Source organism: Colletotrichum gloeosporioides (assembly GCF_011800055.1).
Source record: "Colletotrichum gloeosporioides strain Lc1 chromosome Unknown consensus_84, whole genome shotgun sequence".
NCBI classification, from domain to species: Eukaryota; Fungi; Ascomycota; class Sordariomycetes; order Glomerellales; family Glomerellaceae; genus Colletotrichum; species Colletotrichum gloeosporioides.
Window position 1 is genome coordinate 772,333 of NW_025544729.1, and position 17,343 is coordinate 789,675.

A 17,343-nucleotide genomic window follows, 5' to 3' on the forward strand; every position below is an offset into this window, starting at 1 on the left:
GTTCCATGTTTAATTTCTCGACGCAGATTGCGCCCTGTCGAGCTTCCCATCGCAAGAACGAGGTTATGATAAGCATGGGAAATTACTATGATAAAATAACGTAGAATTCATCAATGGCCGCAGAAGACCATAATCAGGACTTCCATCTCCATCAGATACCAGTGGTCATCGTCGATATCTGTCACTGCACATCAGTCCAGCAACTCTCAGCTCAACACTTGTCCTGCGGATACGAAATGCTTGCCTATCCTACAATATATCAGATATTGCCCACCTCTCTGGAAGCCACCCCACTCACTGCCTTTGGATTCTTGCAGATGCATGCATCTCTTTTTGAAGATTATGGTCTAGTCATAGAAAGCAAGTAAGTCTATAGTGTCAGAAATTTATTCCCTAAAGCAAAGCTTCAAATACTGAAACTCTCATCTTCTGTCGGATAAATGCCTAGGTAGACAGAAATTATTTGCTACAATTTGCTTTCAAGTGGCATCCTCTACTCTCAAACGTTTCATTGCTTTCATCTTTCGAAAAAGATTCAAAAACAAACAGCAACCACGGGTGGCGTCATGATGGTGTGTTAGTGGTATTGAACTATTTCCTTGGAGGGGGGGTGGGGGGCTTTCGAAGAGAGGGTTGTTACGCTTGAAGCAGGCTGTGGTCTGAACAGGGTGATGGCAGAGTTGGAAGAATTTTCGAAAAGTTTGAGCCGAAAGCTTCTGGAACTCGGGCTGTCAGACACACTCATTTGTAATATGTGAGTCGTGTTGTTTGTTGCCGAGGCCAAAGTGCACTTTGCACATCAGCAAGGCTGGCAGAACACCTTGGCTTGGAAATGCTACTCGTGTTTGCTATCCTTTTCCGACCCCTTATCTAGACTTCAATGTGAGCTGCGTATCTCGCGGCCGCTGATATGCTTCACGTGAGCCATTCGGTTTTCAGCTCATGCATCTTGGTGTGTATCTTCTGACCACCCTATTTACTCACACTCATCCAGTACACCAGCAAGTCCAACACCTTCTCAATATGACAAGGTCACCGCAAAAAATACAAGATTCAGCCTTCCATCAAACAGTACCAGTCTTTCCACAGCGTTGAGGTCATGCAGCTGGAGGTCGGCATATAAACCATGTGATGCGCTGACGCAGGATTGCGACAAGGAATGTTGTCTGCGACTTCTTCCCCATGATGAATGGCACTATCACGTCAATGACACCACGTGCAAGGATAGAGAATTGGAATCTGTAGGAGATTTTCACCGTACAGAAGCGGCAAGAACATGACAACTATAGAGAGGTCACTAAGCGTTTTTGAGCCTTCTTGCGACTCGTTGTCAGTTTAGGTCCTGATGTTGTCCGGGAAAGGCGAGCAATGCTTTTGCACTTGCCGCTGGAGTTCTTCAGCTCTTCGAAACCCTTGGCTTCGAGATTTCTGGACCATCGATGATGTCTACGTGGAACAGCGGGAGATAGGATGTCTTTTTGCGGTCGTAGATCTAGACATTCGGCTCATTTCAGACCCAGATGATCCCAAGAACCTTCACAGCCTAGTCGTACATCCCAATCCGAGGCTTTTTGCTTCAGCTGTTGCACTGATGGAGCTGACCTGCGGCGCTCCATTGTCATGATTTCGAGAGCAGGGCGACAGAGACGATGAGTACACCGAGCTGCGAATTGCAGATCGCAGTCGTAATCTTTAGCTCTCTAATCTGACAAGGAAAAGTTGTCATGGTCCCAAATCACTCGGAAAAAGTTCAATCGTCGTTACGCATAACGTGGATATAAAAGATCTGAAGAAGACTAAGCTGACTAGAACAGCCGAGGTCCGTAAGAAATTCGCCGACGCCTCTGAGAATGATCCTCTCTATGCCGTTTGCCTTCCTCGTCATTCTGTTCTTGTCATTACCCCGAGGACACACGTCTGCCCCAACATAAGCTTTGGCCAATTACTCATGAGCAAGGATATCAGACCCGAAGTCTCCTGAATTGGTCCTTTCGAAGTACTTCACTTGAAAGGCAGCAAAATCACTAGTAAATACGCCCTCACGGCCATCTTCAACTTATACGGCCTCGTGAGGACTTGATAAATTGTATGTCTTTCGACCTCGTCTACTCCAAACGCCAGACGAAACATGTAGATGATATGTGGGAACAACAAACGGATGAGTCTCAGCGGAGCGGCCGGGATGATAACCGGCTCAAGCCCCTCGGTGCCGAGCGCCTACGCAACGCTATATCAAAATTTCCCATGCAGAAACCTTCCACGCAACCGAAACGCCGTATACGCCGTCTGTGTCGAGATGCAGAGAAGAAAGAAGCACCACCCTTAGCTCCTCAAGGCTTCGAGCCTGTTGCGCATCTGGTCCATCATAGCCTCGGCATCCTCCTCTTCCTCCTCGGCCTCGACCGGCTTGGGCTCCTGTGCGACGGGCACGGCGGGGAGCTGCTCCTTGGGCATGCGGTCCTTAAGGATCTCTCCAAGTACCTTATCAACCTCGCCCTCGGCCTCCTCCTCTTCCAGCTCGTCCATGTCCTCTGGCAAGCTCTCGCCAACCATCTCCTCGATGATACCAGCCTTCATCAACTCAGCGCTCAACTCCTGCATCGTGCCGGCCAATTCGGGTAGTCGGATCAGGCGGTTGACGTCCTTCATCACGCCGACGCTCGCGCGGATGCTACCCTCGATCTTACGCACGGCAAAGGCTTCGTTGACCTGCATCTGGACGCTGTTGAGCTGGGCCTTCGAAGTGATGAGTCGAGAGCTCGTTTTTCGTGCGCGGATGAGCTCGCGGGCAAAGTCGCGGGCTTCTTTTTGTGCTTGCTTCGCTCGCGTGGGGTCTCGTTGGGCTCGCTTATCGGCTTGGACGATGAGTTGCTTCGTCTTGGCTTCGACTTGTCTGACTTGGTTGATGTCGCGGTCTAGTTTGCGGATGTTGGAGCGCATAAGAGCATTGCACTTCCGCAGCTGCAGGAGAGAAGTCTGGTCAGTGTCTTTGGCATTTCGTCGGGCGGTAGAGCTGCCGTACCTGTTGCTGCGGATCGGGCTTGACGAACAGCGACTTGAGGGTCTCCATGATGGGCTGGGCGGCGGACAATGGCCGGTGAACGCCGTCAATGTGTGGAGATTCGGCTTCGAGGCGTAGGTGCGAGCGCGGGACTGATGGATGCGTGATGGGCTGTCACCAGCCTCTTGTGTTGGCGGGTTCGATAAGCGCTGCCTTGGGTCTGGGAGCGATGTGTCGTCATTCCCTGGATCGCTGCCTCAACTGACACGGGCCGTAGTGGGGGATTGTCGTCACGTGGAGACGCTGCAAATAGTATGCGCGTAAGAAGGAAAAGTATGATACCGGGGTGCGTCCGTGGTAAACCATGCGAATCACCAACCGGGGCGAGGAAACCTTCGGCTCACTCTGAACAGGCGGCTTGGCGGAGCTCGAGAAACAAACTTGAGTCTAAGGTTACAGCTGCTGCTAGTTCATCCTGTCGACTTGTCACATCTCTCAAGTGCACAATTATCAGGATTGGGTTGTTCTGACGCAGGAAGTGACGTCTCCATCGGATGGTCTTCTACAGACACGCAGAGGAGTCCAAGTTGGCAGGCTGGCAGGATACATAATCCGCCTCGCCCGGCAATGTCGTATGCTAACAAATGAGGCCCCGAGGTGGGGGGATCCACGATGATCTCACTGCACTTTAGATCTGATGGGAACAAAAGACGAGATGAAGCTTGATGACAAGCACGTTCTGTCTCAGATGGAGCAAACGGTACTCTGACAGCACGGTACTACAACAAGGCACCTTATGAATAGCAGGTGAATATTTCGCGGACGCTAACGAAAGAAGCAGCGCAGAAAACAAAGCTGTTTCGTATTTGCGTCGTGTTTCTCGCATGTTGCGCCTCACTCTGAGCTGCAGGAAGCACACGCCCAGCGAGCCAAACCAACTCTAGGCGATGCCATGCCTATTTCGTGGGGTTGCAAGGGGGGCTGGAAGTCTACCGCAGCAGTGCTGCGTGCCCAGCCAGCACTGAGATGCCTCTTCCAATTGCAAGCAAACGTCAGCAGAGAGGGGGAAGAGCAGGGAAGGAGGTACATTCGGCTGAGTGGGCCTCGCCCCAGAGATCGAAGTACCTGGCAGCCGCTGGAAAAGCAGGCGCGAGGCTCAGCCTGCAAGTCCAGAACTCCAGCCAGGTACCTGGCGCAGAATCCCTAGACGAAAAAAAGCGAGTGAAGGATCTGACTGGCAGGCGGAAGGGGCATGAATGGCAGACAGGCAAACTGGAAAGAGCGCGCCAGAAGAGGGGAAGGGATAGGATTCCTAAGCGTACAGTGCGTTCAGCCCTGCCAGGGTCCGGTCCGCAGCGGCCCAGTGCAGCGCTACTTGGTAGGAGGTAGGTACAGCTCGTGGCACTTGGTGGGCTGCCGTTGCCTGCTGCTGCCGTTCCAAATCTTTCGAGCGCCTTCTACAATTGCCCGTGATCCCCTAGGCGGTAACTACAACTGGAACCCACCCCGGCCTCACCCCAACACCAGGGCCCAGCCTTTTCCAACCGTAGCCTCACAAACCCCTTCTTAGCTTCCACTCTCCTCCCCCTCGCACACTCTGATCTTGCTCCTACCTTATTTCACACCCCTACCTACCTTACACCACAAGTCAGTCTTCCTCTGTTACAACAACAAACCACCTCGCGTGTTAACTCTTCTCCCAGGCTATATTGCAACTTCTCTTGCGATATCTGCGAAACGTTTGCGCACCCGCGTAAAATAACTACCCCTCATCCCCCGTCATAGCTCCTTACACGAATCACATCCACCACCACCAAAATGTCCGACACCACGGCAACTCCTGAGGGTACGTGCAAAACTTGACTGTCGCAGTCGAGATGCCAATCGCCGCGCCTTCAACTCCGACAGCCCATTTACCGACCCTGCCGTTGTGTGTGCGCAGCAAGCTAACAAGCCTCCAACAGTTCTCTGGGCCCAGCGCTCCAGCTCCTCTGACGAGTCCAAGAACTTCGTCTACCTGACCATCTCCGTCCCTGACGTCCCGGCCTCCAACCTTAAGCTCGACCTCAAGCCCACCGGTCTGAGCTTCAAGGGCCACTCCGACTCTCTGAAGCGGACGTACGCCCTCGACGTTGAGTTCTACGCCGAGATCGACCCCGCCGAGAGCAAGGTCAACCACACTGGCAAGAACGTCGAGCTCAAGCTCCAGAAGAAGGAGCTCAAGGAGGAGTACTGGCCCCGTCTTCTGAAGGAGCCCAAGAAGGTTCACTACCTCAAGACCGACTTCGACAAGTGGGTCGACGAGGACGAGCAGGAGGAGGCTGGCGAGGAGGACTTCTCTCAGTTCGGTGGCATGGGTACGTGAAAAAAGCTCGAACCCCACGGCGAACCCGTCTACCCCGCGATGGCGGGGCTCTCCGCCGATTTTTCAATTTCCGAGTTTCCACGTTGCTAATATGTGCATTTGCAGGTGGCATGCCTGGCATGGGCGGCGCTGGCGGCGACTTCGGCGGCATCGACTTCTCCAAGCTCGGAGGCGGTGCCCCGGGTATGGAGGACGTCGACGACGAGGAGGAGGATGACGATGACATGCCCCCTCTGGAGGGTGAGGAGGACGACAAGGCGAGCCCGGCCGCCGGCAAGGCTGCCGAGAAATAAGCTGGTTCATTATTCCCCTCTTCACCTGTCGAACCCACTTCGAGAGATCGACTTTTCCCGGTATCAGAGCCCAGCTCCTTGGCAAAAGCAGCAGGCGTTTTCGGCTCTTACTTGCGGGACCGCGGAATCTACGCTCTAGACTCATGACCTGAATGTACTCTTTGATCAAGATGAAAAAGAAAGACGTTATGTGTGATGTGTTTTTAGGGGGGTTACGGAGGATGGGCAGAGAGACAAGGCATTCGACGAAGAGGTATCGCTGTTCTCTGTGTCTTCATCCAAGGATTTTAGCTGAGGCGGTATTCGGTTCTGCCCATACTAGGCCACTGCGGATAGTGTCGTCTGGGGACCAGGCCGATTCATTAAGTCAATTCAGCAATCTTTCTCCGCCCACTCTATTCATCTGTGACTTGCCTAGGCGTTGCTTTTGGGAATCATATGATGACGTCTGACCTGCTACCACTATTTACAGTCTAAAACCGGCGGGAAAACCCTGCGATATCAACATCAATATTTGGCAGATCATCTACTTAAGACCGACGTAAGCCTCGCTTGGTGGCATCAGGCTTACGAACTTCGCTTTGTCACTTTCACGCAATCAGATTGGAACTCATGTTGGGGGCTCGGCGTTTTGTGTATTAAAGTCGCTGTGACTTTGAGGTTTGCTATAGTACATGCCCTACTACCGAACAACCGGGCGAAGCAAATGTATATGTCAGTACCTTTTCAGTTCTTTCGAGCCGAGAGCACCATTTTGGTAGTTTTGGGTTGAGCCGAAAGGCTGGGGAGGCAATCTGTAAGTTTGAAAACCAATGCGTGTCAAAATCAAAGCCAGAATCCCGTAGCCTCCGCTCGTCTACTCCCCTTCCAGCATTCTGTTGTGAGAGTCTCACGAAACGCGCAAAAAGGAAAGATCAAAGGCGCCCCCACGCGTTGTCCTTCTTCGACTTTCTCAGTACCTGGCATTCGTGGGCGTATCCGAGGCCAAGTCTATGCTTGAGCTCAGTTTACATGATGTCCTCCTCCATGGCGGCGTCGCCGTTCGTGGCAGCCGGGGCGGGAGCCGCAGCATTCTCGTTGTTAGCGTTGCCAGACTCGAAATAGTCAGCCATCTCAGAGTCAAGTTCCTCCTGAGTCTTCTTGGCGGGGCGACCAGAGCGGGCACGGCGTGGCTTCTTGCCAGCCTGAGCATTTCCAGCAGCGGGGCCCTTATTGGCATTGGCGTTGCGCTTGTTAATGGCAGCCGACTTAGGCTGAGCCTTGGGCTGACTGTGAACCTGTTAGTGTCGAGCCGGTAGTGATCTGCTCAGACTCTACTTACGAAGTGCGCTCAGCAAGAGTCTTGGAGGGGGGAATGACGTTGGCAGCCTGAGAAGCACTGACAACAATCTCAATCTGTCATTTGTGAGACGGATTCACAACTAGCAGCATCATGTGTATCACATACCTTGATGGGGCGGTTGTCGACGAGAAGACCGTTCAGCTTCTGGAAGGCCTTGCTAGCGCCATCCGCGTCACGGAAGGTAATGTTCGCGATGCCGCGGCTGACGGAGTTGGGTCCGTAGGAAATTTCTACCCTCTTGATGGGTCCAACTGAAGTGAGGAAGTACTCCTGATGGAAGTCGATGTTAGTTAACCGCAAGCGCTGTATATCAATCACAATCGTCGTCTTCTAAATCCGCGCCGGGCAGGGCAAGAAACCGAGAATCCAAGAATCGCCGGAGCATGGGACAATGGAAGCGAGCAGAGCAGTGAGCGTTAGTACGCGTGTCAGCGTCCATCCCAACAGATGCCCAGCCAAGTCAAATCGTCTCGCACGAAGTCGCCGTCTTGTCGAAGGGTATCACCCCAATTCGGAAAAGAAACAGTCGCAGCCAAGTCTCGGAGCAGTTGGCATTGGCACTTTAGTCAACAGGCATATTTCAGCCATATTGATCGCTCGCATAAATCCCCCAGATCCCTCTAGAATTCGAGTCATGCTAGGTCGGCATACCGATAGCGGCGAAGCTAGATATGGGAGCCATCCTAGCCTGTGCTGCGCTCATGCTCACTGCTGTGCTCGCTGAAAGGGCTACATCTCGTGTTGCTTGCTATGCTTGGTGGACAGCATTCGCACCAAGCTGTTGGTTGAACATGATGTGACTACCAACGTCCCATTTGCAGTCTGCGCTATCAATCTTCCAAGGTGCTGACCAGGCTACCCAAGATGACAATTTCATTGCGCGACCAGGGCGTGCTCAACTTCCGATGGGCTCTGCACCATATCTCAGGAATTGCAGCATCGAGGAAGGAGTCTTGCGGTATCTTGACATGTTCCAGCTGGCAAGTGGCAATGGCCACCATGGGTTTCATCTCGCTACGGCGCCGGTAGGGAAAGAGGACGGGCGAGAAATGACAGGTCGAACAAAGTCCGAGGGCTGAAGAGCCTTATCGGCAACATACCTTGATCTGTTGCTCGGAGACATCCTTGGGCTGCGGAGAAGTTAGTAGGAGTTGGTAGCGATGCAGGCGTGCGACTTACCAGGTTGCTCACGATGACCTTGCTGTCACCAGAGCCTTGCGAGGGCTTAGCGGCGTTGGGCTTGTTTGCGGCGGCACGCGCAGGCTTCGATGTCTTCTGAACACCGCCGACTGGGGCAGCGGCCGCAGGGCGACCAGTGGAACGGCGCTGAGAGCGACGACGGGGACCGCCGGAGGAGCGACGCTGAGTGGAGAGGATCTCGTCAAGAGACTGGTCAAGCTTGCCAGACATGGTGAATGTGAATTTGGGGGATGTTGGCTTGAGGGTATGAATGGTTTTGCTGCGAGGTATTTGCGCAGCTGAGTCGGTCGCTTCTGACAGGTAATCAGGCGATGGGTCGCGATGCGATGTGGTGCGTGGTGTTTTGAAGGAGAGGATCTAACTTTGACGCGTTCAAAGTTTGCGCGAAGAGCTTTCTTGTGAGAAGTGGTCGGTCTGGGGGGGAAAAAAAGGCAGTGAGGAATACAGAAGCTGCAGAGCAATGGTGGTAGCGCAGCGATGGAATGAAAAATTATTATGTGAAAGTCGATGTGGTCGTGACGGTGGTCGAGATTTATGAGTCTTGTCTTGGGAAAGGAGAAGTAGTTGCGGAAGGAGGATGGAACAGTCGGGCGCGGGCGAAAAGGGAAAGGAGGCAGGCACGCGGGACAGTTTGCTAGCGGAGCGCCTGAGCCAAGCAGGACCAGGCTGCGGCGCGCCTGACAAAAACAAGAGGGGCCTGAGGCGGAGGCGTGATTGGATGGGACTAATCTAAATTGGGAAAGGCCCGCTTGAGCTGTTGCCTTCCGACCCAGCGCAGGAAGCAACGGTCCGCATCTGAGGCCGCACATCCTTCATCTGGACCTTACGTAAGGTGTAGGCGCACCTCTACAGCTCAACTATTAGTGCTTGTCCAGCTCATCAAGCTTGCCCATGTTCATGATAAGCAGCATCATTTTGGCCTCAAATGATGCCCAAGGCCGCATCACTCTAATTTTCTAAATTCGACGAAGTTTTGTGTTCGAATCGCCTTTGAAGCAAATTTCACGCAGTTTTGCTTTAACAGCTTCGAGGAAAGAATGTGTAAAAGTGCATTGTTGAAACCGACGTTTCTTTCTCTGCATTTTGGTCCTACCATGTGCAAAAAAATCTTAGCAGTCTCTTTGGTTAAGCGTGTCATCCTTGTGCAGGGGCCATGCTAATCTTCTCTGTACCGTTACAATTTGACCAAATGCCCGCAGGCGAAAATAAGGGACAATTTTTTGCATTATAAGGCTGATAGGCGACGAAGGAGCAGCTGACAACACCGCCTCAGGCGGCGCGCCGCTGGGCTGAAGACCGTCAGTCATCCAAGGTGGCTGGAAATACGCCTCACGTCACAAAGTTCCGAAAAGGTTCCTATGCTCAAATTTGTGCTTGAATTATGTAGACCATGCGACATCTGCTGTCGCAACGGGTATATCAGACCCCGTCGTCTCATGAAGTAGACTGCCGTGAAGCAGTCTATCGCTGCTGTGCCTTTTGCTTGTAGTTCTTTCACACACGGAGGGTCTCTGCAGCATCCTCTGTCCGCAGCATCCTGCCATCCACCGACCTCCTGATGTGATGCCTCGAGATTGGACGTCGTCTTGTACCGCACGACGCTGGAAGTAATGTAGATACTTCAAGAAGCCGCCGCGGATTATCGTACAATCAACTGTTTGTTCCTTGCTCTATGTCCCGACTGGCGGTATGCCGACATGCATTTATGAAGAGCCCTTGACCTTGGCGGGCTTCTCTTGGGTCTTGTCGTTTTCCTTGGAGTTGACCTCAACGAAGTGGTAGAGGATGATCAACACCATGGCTGCGGAGCCAAGGAAGATCGCAAGGCGGTAGAGATCGTTGTCGGAAATCATGGTGAACGAGGAATCGGCTGCGCGACAGCAATAGGGGTGCACGTCGAAGATGGGTAGCTTTGGAGGGTGACTGTTCCACTGGGTCAGCTTCTTTTTTCCGTCATCCGGTAGTGCAATGCGAAGCAGGTCCTCCTGACTTACGCTGATATTTTCCAACTCGAAATGTGAGGAATTGACCAGCTTCTACGACGTGTTGCTGAGAGATGGTTGCGCCGCGCACATGGGTTTGAAGTTGGTGTTGAGCCGAACGGGACAGGTAGACGACTGGAGCTCGCCGCGCTAAGGCCTGCCGCCGAGTGACAATGGACTTGGGTCCTCCGCAGTAAGTGAGTCACGTATCCGTAGCGCATCCCAGTCCCGGCGTGAGCCAGGCCTCCTTGACGCTCCGCCCCCACCAACGCAAGCCCTTCACGTGACCCGCCCACCGTGACTTGGACTTCTGACTTCATCCTGCCTCACATTCTGCTTGTATTTCTCGAGAGCCGACTTTTTTGCGTCCTGTCGATCGAAGCGGATCCTGCCTTCCTCGACACATCAAGGCAACCATTCCCATCGAGACCTCCAAAAACCCGACCGACACAGTCCTTACAGAAGCCTCCGGGCTACCCCCGCCACAGTTTTCTAGACCCCGTCGAATACCCCGCCAAGATGCCTCCCAAGAAGAATGACAAGGGCGCTGCCAAGAAGCCATCGGCTTCCAAGGCGGTGGAGGACAAGACCTTCGGCATGAAGAACAAGAAGGGTGGTGCCGCTCAGAAGCAAATTGCTCAGATGAACGCATCTGCGAAGAACGGCGGCAGCGCTGACCAAAAGCGCAAGGAGGCGGAGAAGGCGCAGAGGGAGAGAGAAAAGAAGGCCGCGGAAGATGCGAAGAGGGAGTTGGACCTCCTCATGAACAAGCCTGCCCAGATTCAGAAGGTTCCGTTTGGCGTCGATCCCAAGACTGTCGTTTGCATTTTCTTCAAGAAGGGCAACTGCGAGAAGGGAAAGAAGTGCAAGTTTTCCCATAACCTAGACGACGAGAGAAAGACGGAGAAGAGGAGCTTGTACACCGATACCCGTAAGGACGAGGAAGAGAAGAAGAAGGCAGAGACGTCCGCCGACTGGGACGAAGAGAAATTGCGCTCGGTCGTTCTTTCCAAGAAGGGAAACCAGCAGACAACGACGGACAAGGTCTGCAAGTTCTTCATCGAGGCCATCGAAGACGGCAAATACGGATGGTTCTGGGTGTGTCCAAATGGAGGCAACGAGTGCAAATACAAGCATGCTCTGCCACCAGGGTAAGTGAAGTCGATGCAGAACTCAACACCGTAACTAACTAACAACCTGTAGATTCATCCTGAAGACCAAGGAACAGCGTGCCGCCGAGAAGGCTTTGATGGACAAGTCACCCCTCAAGACTCTGACCCTCGAAGACTTCCTCGAGTCCGAACGACACAAACTTACCGGGACTCTCACACCCGTCACCCCCGAGTCGTTCGCCAAGTGGAAGAAGGAGCGCATGGACAAGAAGGCTGCCGAGGAAGCAGCCAAGAAGGCCAAGGAAGCTACTGGTCGTGCTCTGTTCGAGAGCGGCAACTGGCGCACAACAGAGGACGACGACGACGCCAGCGATAACGACGACGATGACGGTGTTTGGAACCTGGAGAAGCTGCGCGCAGAGACCCAGGCTCTGCGGGAGAAGAAGGAGGAGGAACGATTGCTGGTACTCAACGGCGGTGTCTTGCCTCCAGCAGCGGATGCGGCTCCTGGGGCATCTGGTTCTTGAATATTTTACCAGCGAGACAACCAAATTGTACACGCCTGAGGCGGCGAGCATCACCACGAAACGGGCCGATTCCGAGCACCTGAAGACCAGGTTATCCGGCGGCCATGTGGATGTGACGCCAAGCCACATGGCGGAACCGTCTACTTTTCAGTCCTAAGATCAATGACGTATGACTACGTTCGCGACGTGCACACCACGTTATGAGCACCGAAATCGTGAAAGCTTCCACTTTGAGAGGGTAAGGATTGAGGGTCGTCAAAAACCCTAAGATACGCCAGATTGAATCTGTTGATTATACCTCAATTACAGCGCAGGTCCCCTTTGGCCTAGCTACAAGCATGCTATTTTAGAACTTCTCAACATACGGTCTAATGTCAACCTCTTGCGTGAAGGCGGACCGGTGCTGAGTGTGCAGAAACCAGTAAGTGTCGGCGATCTGGAAGAATTGTTAGCTTGTTAGCTTGGAGTTTAGCTAGACAGATCGAGTACACGTACGGCCTCGGGTGAGATCTTGCCATCTTCCACGCCGTCGTTGACCTGGAACTCCTTGCCCCATGGCGTGTCGATACCTCCGTCGATGATGGCATGAGCCACGTGCACGCCCTTGGGGCCGAATTCTCGAGCCAGGGACTGACCCAGAGCGCGCATTGCAAACTTGCCCGCCGCAAAGGAGCCAAAATAGGCAGAGCCCTTGAGCGAGGCCGTGGCGCCGGTGATGATGAGAGACGGCGGGTGCGGAGAGTCTGCGACTGAGTCCAAGAGAAGAGGCAGCGTCTTCTGGGCAAAGGAGAAAAAGCCCTTCCTGCATCTGAGGTCAGCATGCTCACTAGCTTCAAAGGTGACATGTACACGTACGGAGCGGCATCTAGACTTGTATCAAGGTCCTTCTTCGTAAGCTCCAGGAAAGGCTTGCGAGCGAAGCCTGCGTTGACGTTGTAAATGGCAGCGGCGAGCCTGCTACCAGGCAATTCCTTCTTGATAGTCTCAAAGGCGGCATTGATGGCGGTCTCATCCGTCGCATCGGCCGTGATACCAATGGCCTTGCCACCAGACTGCTTGATCTCATTCACGATGTCGTTGTAGCTCTCTGGCTTGCGGGCGAGAAGCACAACAGGGTAGGTCTGCGCAAAGCGGACGGCAGCGGCACGGCCTGGTTCAGTCGTCAGCTTTACTATCCGGGCTCGTCATCGTAAGAATTGTAGATTACCTGTTCCGGAGCCGGCTCCGGCGACGATTGCGTAGAAGGACTTGGACGCCATATTTCTTGGTTGTAGGTACTCGACTATCTGTTCTAGGGGTCATTCGCTGGATAACTCGGGAGTGGCCAAGGCAGTACAACAATTGTAAGACTGGCGAAAGCTCGGTGAGGGGTGAAGCATTTATGTCGATATGGGCTGCAGGCTAGACGCCGCAGCCCGGAAGAGGATTAGACCATTGGTCGGATGCATGACGGCATGTGCGGAGGGCCGAACGGGACGACCGATTAATAATACCCATCTCCTCCCTCCGGCTGCTCCAATTACGGCCTCCGATCCGGTCCGACCGAACACAATGGAACTCAATTGAGAGTTTATAAGCCCGAAATTCATGATTACAGTCACTCAGCCCGATTCCTGATGGTCTCTTGATGCTATCCTGTCATGATGGCTTACATGTGCGATTGAAGGCTCGGTGACAGGTGATGTATCTGGCGTGCCCCAGCTCCATCTAATGCCTGTCAGGTCATGGTCGTCGGTGGTAGATACTTGATGCCATGGACAATTAGATGTCAAGATTTCCACCTAAACTGTATTTAAATTCCATTTGAGCAGTTTTGTATTTATAGATCTTAGAAAGACGTTGTTTCTAGAAGAAGATGAGCCTATCCATCGAGCTGGAGAGCTGGCGCAGGGCAGGAACAAACCGCTAGTCAACCCGATTAGGCAACCCCACTTATTTTCAGTGAGAGGCGCGCTGTCTACCACCTGCCAACGCGTCCTCACCTCACTCCATCAAACCCTTTGCTCAACGTCCTCCGCCTCACGGTCTTTCAGCGAGTCTGATTGCTCAACCATATCATTACGTCTTAATCATACGAGGTTGTCTTTCGTCTTCGGCTGTTCTCGAATCCTCAGAATCACCCGTCCGACCCATTTGACCCAAACTCGGGAGGCTCCACGAGTTCGTCTGAGCTGAGATCCCTGGATCTCCCAACTTTGCTCAATTGCGAATCTCACCAAGGTTGCCAAGATGCCGCCCCCGTTGCCTTCAGAACCAAAACCAAAGTACGGCATTTCTCGCAGTCATATACCTCTGCCTCGACAAGGCACGCTTGATGGATTCTTCAGCCGTCGTTCGGATAGCAATTTCCCACCAGTCAGAACACCTGCTGCAGCGAAGAAGACATCGCCGGCACAACCCGCACAGAAGTCAAACTTCGCTGTCGTCATCAAGTCCAGTCCAAGGAAGCCCTCGCGAACAACTCCAACAAGAACTGTAGAAGATGATGCTGACGACCTGGTCGTATCCGACCTCTCTCCTCAATTCAGGAGGCTCGCAGCTCAGGCGGCTTCAAGCGTGAGCCTGTCCAAACCGGCCTTGCCAGACATGGACATTGATGAGCCGGAGGATGAGGTGGAAGCTGAGGCTGAGGCCGAGGTTGAAGCAGTTTCGTCTGGCACAACTCCCAAGCCGCAGCCAAAGAGACGCGGCCGGCCCAAGGGGGCTCTCAACAAGTTCCCACGGGATGCAGGAGAGGGACCAAGGAAACTACGCCCGGACAGGCCAAAGGCAGGTCAAATGTACGCGGGAAAGCAGAAGCGGCGTGGTCGACCACCAAGGGCAGCTTCGCCTCAACCGAGGGCCATCTACGAAGGTTTGAGTCCACACTTCAACGTCTACATTTGCGAGTGGGAAGGCTGCGTGGCAGAGCTTCACAACTTTTCTACCCTTCAGAAGCATGTTGCTGTAGCACACGCGAGAAACCCGCCGTATCGGTGTCAATGGGCCAAGTGCGCCAGACAGCAACCGCCTCACAACTTCCCCACACCAGAAGACCTCGAATCACACATTGAGGATCTACATATGCTTCCTGTCGCCTGGCAGGTAGGGGACGGGCCGCAGGTGTCAGTCAAGCGATATGTTCTCAATGATGGGACCGAGCTCCCAAACTACCTTTTTGATGAGGCGGGCAACCAGATCACACCGTCGATCCAGGATCAGCGAGAGGAAGATTTTCTTACTTGGCGCAACAACAGGCGAAAACTCAAGGACCTTCTGCTCCTGCGAGACCAAAACCTGCCAAGTGAAGAAGAGGACAACGGAGCAGAGGACATGCCAGTAGACGAGTGATGTGGCTGACCGTTGCACAGCGTGGCACATTTCGTCGTCGACAGCGGGAGGAGGCACTGCAACCACAAGACTGGCGAGGCGACTTAAGCATGCTAGGAGGAACCAAGCTTCGTGGCATGGTTTCGGATGAGGGTTGACCGACTGCGCCTCCCTAGGGATAATGGGCACATCAAGACAACGAGGGTGGCCGTTGCATTTTAGTCCCCCCTGGAAAAATCGGTCAGACGGGCGCGTTTGGATACTGGGAGAGGCCGCTCTGCGGTTTCCCACTTCCCCAGACTGTGCGGTGGGCAGTTCGCCGGGGCATCGTGCTGACGGGCGGCGGAAGCGGATGCGCCGGAGAGTCTCGTCTCCAATCTGGACGCATGGTTGATTTTAAGAAGGGACGACTTGGCATTGCGGCTCTTGCGAAATTGATGGTTCAGGTTGAAGCAAGCGGGACGGGAGCAGGGCGCCGCAGCGGATTGGAAATGCATTCGACCTTACATCATCGGCGGGGATGTGCGGCGTTTTGTGGGGGAGATTGCTGGATGTTGCATGAGGAGGCGAGTGGAGTGACACCTCAGCATCCAGGGAGGGCCGCTGTTCAATAAGAAACAAGTCCCAGCCCTCTCGCCTCCAGCAGGGGCGGCGGCAAAAGAGGCCGAATACCGGATCGCAGTTTGCATCGAGTTTCGAGAGTTTCTTGCATGGTGTCATTCAGGCGGGCGACGCTGATTTTTTTAAGATGTGATTTTCGCCAAGCCCAACACCCTCATCCGCAGGAAACAACAAAAATGACCTGAAGATCCGTTCTAGAATATTTCCAGTGCGGCACGGTTGGAGGGTCGGCGGACGGACCACTGCGCAGATTGGGACGCCTGATTTGTCGAAGAGCAGACGGAACCAACTTCAGCTTCGGAAGGTGGCGATGGATTCTGGCGGGTTTGCGGCGTTGGCGTGCTTTGCGGGTTTGTGTCTGCTCTGCTTATTGATTAGATCGCAGACGAATCCGCGTCTCTGAGGACGGCTTCGCCAGTTAGATGTCGTTCCTGGTGTAGGGTAGAATGGACCGATTGAGGGGAAAAGGAGGGGAGGAAACAGGCCGGCGCCACTGATGGCACCGCAGTACATTGCTCTAGCTCGAGATATGGCGCTGAAGGAAGTATCCGTAGCGCGGGATTCCTCGGCACGATACGGGAACAGGGTACCTTTTGGGTCTGGCACGGTGTGCTAAGTAGTGCCTCAGTCGTTCAGGTAGACGAACGGGTGTCTTGGAGGTATCGCGAGTGTCTTATTACAGAGACAAGCTCAATCCAAAGTGTGTCCCAAGCCTACGGCATGGAATGTCCTGCAAGGCCAAAGGCAAAGAAGAGGCGCCCAACATCTGTGCTCTCATGGCAATGCGTCCGATCAATTGCTGGTCTCGGTTGTTTTTGCACGACCCCATACACCCGAACATCAGCAGCAGCAGAAGCAGCAGCATGCGGCAGAATCCCACGGCGGCGGTTGTCCGGTGATGCTCTGGGTTGTTTTCCGCCTGGCACGTATTAATCGCCGGCGGGCTTTCGTATCGTATCGCGAGCTACGGATACCTTGCGCCGCCAGCTATCTTGGCCCCTGCGTGCATGGGCTTGCGCTCAGTTCCAAGCCCTCTGGACTAGGCGTCTGTTTTCCCGTGATTTTCGCCGGATCATGTCCTCGTCTTCTATTCGCGGGCCGTTGAGATGGGCAGGTACAGGTGCATTACTCAGAACGGCTGAAGTCGACGAGGATTGGAAAAGGATAACGAACGGTTGTTTGATGCAACGGCAGAAATGATGGGCAAACCAGCGAGGGATAGAGTTGGAGAAGCAGGCCAGGGGTCAGACTGCGGACAACTTCAGTGCTCAACTGCGAAGAAGAGGAAAAGGTTGATTGCTGGGAGACAGTAAGGCAGGTACTGCAGAGCTACCAGGCGGGTACCTACAGCCACAATTGGGACGAAGCAGACGGGGATTCTGACGGCGATCGAATGGATGGTTCTCTGGAAGAGGAGGCGATGACGATTGTGGTTGGCCTGCTGGGTAAAGAACGGCAAAAAGGGCACCAATCGCAAAGGCAAAGCCCACCCATCAGCCAGCCCACGAGCCGTGAGCCATTTGCCCATGAAGAAGGAGAAGAAGCAGAAGGACCTACGAGATTGGTTGAATCGCTCACTTCACGAAGAGGA

At 53.7% G+C, this 17,343-nt stretch overlaps 7 protein-coding genes across 7 annotated transcripts; 3 read left to right on the forward strand and 4 right to left on the reverse strand.

The window, feature by feature from the left end:
• Positions 1 to 2,322: 2,322 nt before the first annotated feature.
• On the reverse strand, positions 2,323 to 3,070 carry GCG54_00002290 (Charged multivesicular body protein 3; the record flags this gene model as incomplete). Its single annotated transcript, XM_045402385.1, has 2 exons — positions 2,323 to 2,976; positions 3,023 to 3,070. The coding sequence occupies 2 exons, from the start codon at positions 3,068 to 3,070 to the stop codon at positions 2,323 to 2,325; spliced, it is 702 nt and encodes a 233-aa protein (XP_045258747.1).
• Positions 3,071 to 4,819: 1,749 nt separating this feature from the next.
• GCG54_00002291 (Protein wos2) lies at positions 4,820 to 5,659 on the forward strand (the record flags this gene model as incomplete). Its single annotated transcript, XM_045402386.1, has 3 exons — positions 4,820 to 4,847; positions 4,966 to 5,358; positions 5,472 to 5,659. The coding sequence occupies 3 exons, from the start codon at positions 4,820 to 4,822 to the stop codon at positions 5,657 to 5,659; spliced, it is 609 nt and encodes a 202-aa protein (XP_045258748.1).
• A 1,007-nt stretch (positions 5,660 to 6,666) lies between these two features.
• Positions 6,667 to 8,411, reverse strand: GCG54_00002292 (mRNA export protein mlo3; the record flags this gene model as incomplete). The annotated part of the gene is made up of 5 exons (XM_045402387.1): positions 6,667 to 6,928; positions 6,981 to 7,054; positions 7,107 to 7,271; positions 8,102 to 8,131; positions 8,181 to 8,411. 5 exons carry the CDS (start codon positions 8,409 to 8,411, stop codon positions 6,667 to 6,669), a joined length of 762 nt encoding a protein of 253 aa, XP_045258749.1.
• A 1,493-nt stretch (positions 8,412 to 9,904) lies between these two features.
• GCG54_00002293 (uncharacterized protein) lies at positions 9,905 to 10,276 on the reverse strand (the record flags this gene model as incomplete). The annotated part of the gene is made up of 2 exons (XM_045402388.1): positions 9,905 to 10,190; positions 10,242 to 10,276. The coding sequence occupies 2 exons, from the start codon at positions 10,274 to 10,276 to the stop codon at positions 9,905 to 9,907; spliced, it is 321 nt and encodes a 106-aa protein (XP_045258750.1).
• An 80-nt stretch (positions 10,277 to 10,356) lies between these two features.
• On the forward strand, positions 10,357 to 11,822 carry GCG54_00002294 (Translation machinery-associated protein 46; the record flags this gene model as incomplete). Its single annotated transcript, XM_045402389.1, has 3 exons — positions 10,357 to 10,376; positions 10,459 to 11,334; positions 11,387 to 11,822. 3 exons carry the CDS (start codon positions 10,357 to 10,359, stop codon positions 11,820 to 11,822), a joined length of 1,332 nt encoding a protein of 443 aa, XP_045258751.1.
• Positions 11,823 to 12,168: 346 nt separating this feature from the next.
• GCG54_00002295 (uncharacterized protein) lies at positions 12,169 to 13,081 on the reverse strand (the record flags this gene model as incomplete). The annotated part of the gene is made up of 4 exons (XM_045402390.1): positions 12,169 to 12,258; positions 12,318 to 12,624; positions 12,678 to 12,972; positions 13,030 to 13,081. The coding sequence occupies 4 exons, from the start codon at positions 13,079 to 13,081 to the stop codon at positions 12,169 to 12,171; spliced, it is 744 nt and encodes a 247-aa protein (XP_045258752.1).
• Positions 13,082 to 14,051: 970 nt separating this feature from the next.
• Positions 14,052 to 15,152, forward strand: GCG54_00002296 (uncharacterized protein; the record flags this gene model as incomplete). The annotated part of the gene is made up of 1 exon (XM_045402391.1): positions 14,052 to 15,152. One exon carries the CDS (start codon positions 14,052 to 14,054, stop codon positions 15,150 to 15,152), a length of 1,101 nt encoding a protein of 366 aa, XP_045258753.1.
• Positions 15,153 to 17,343: the final 2,191 nt, after the last annotated feature.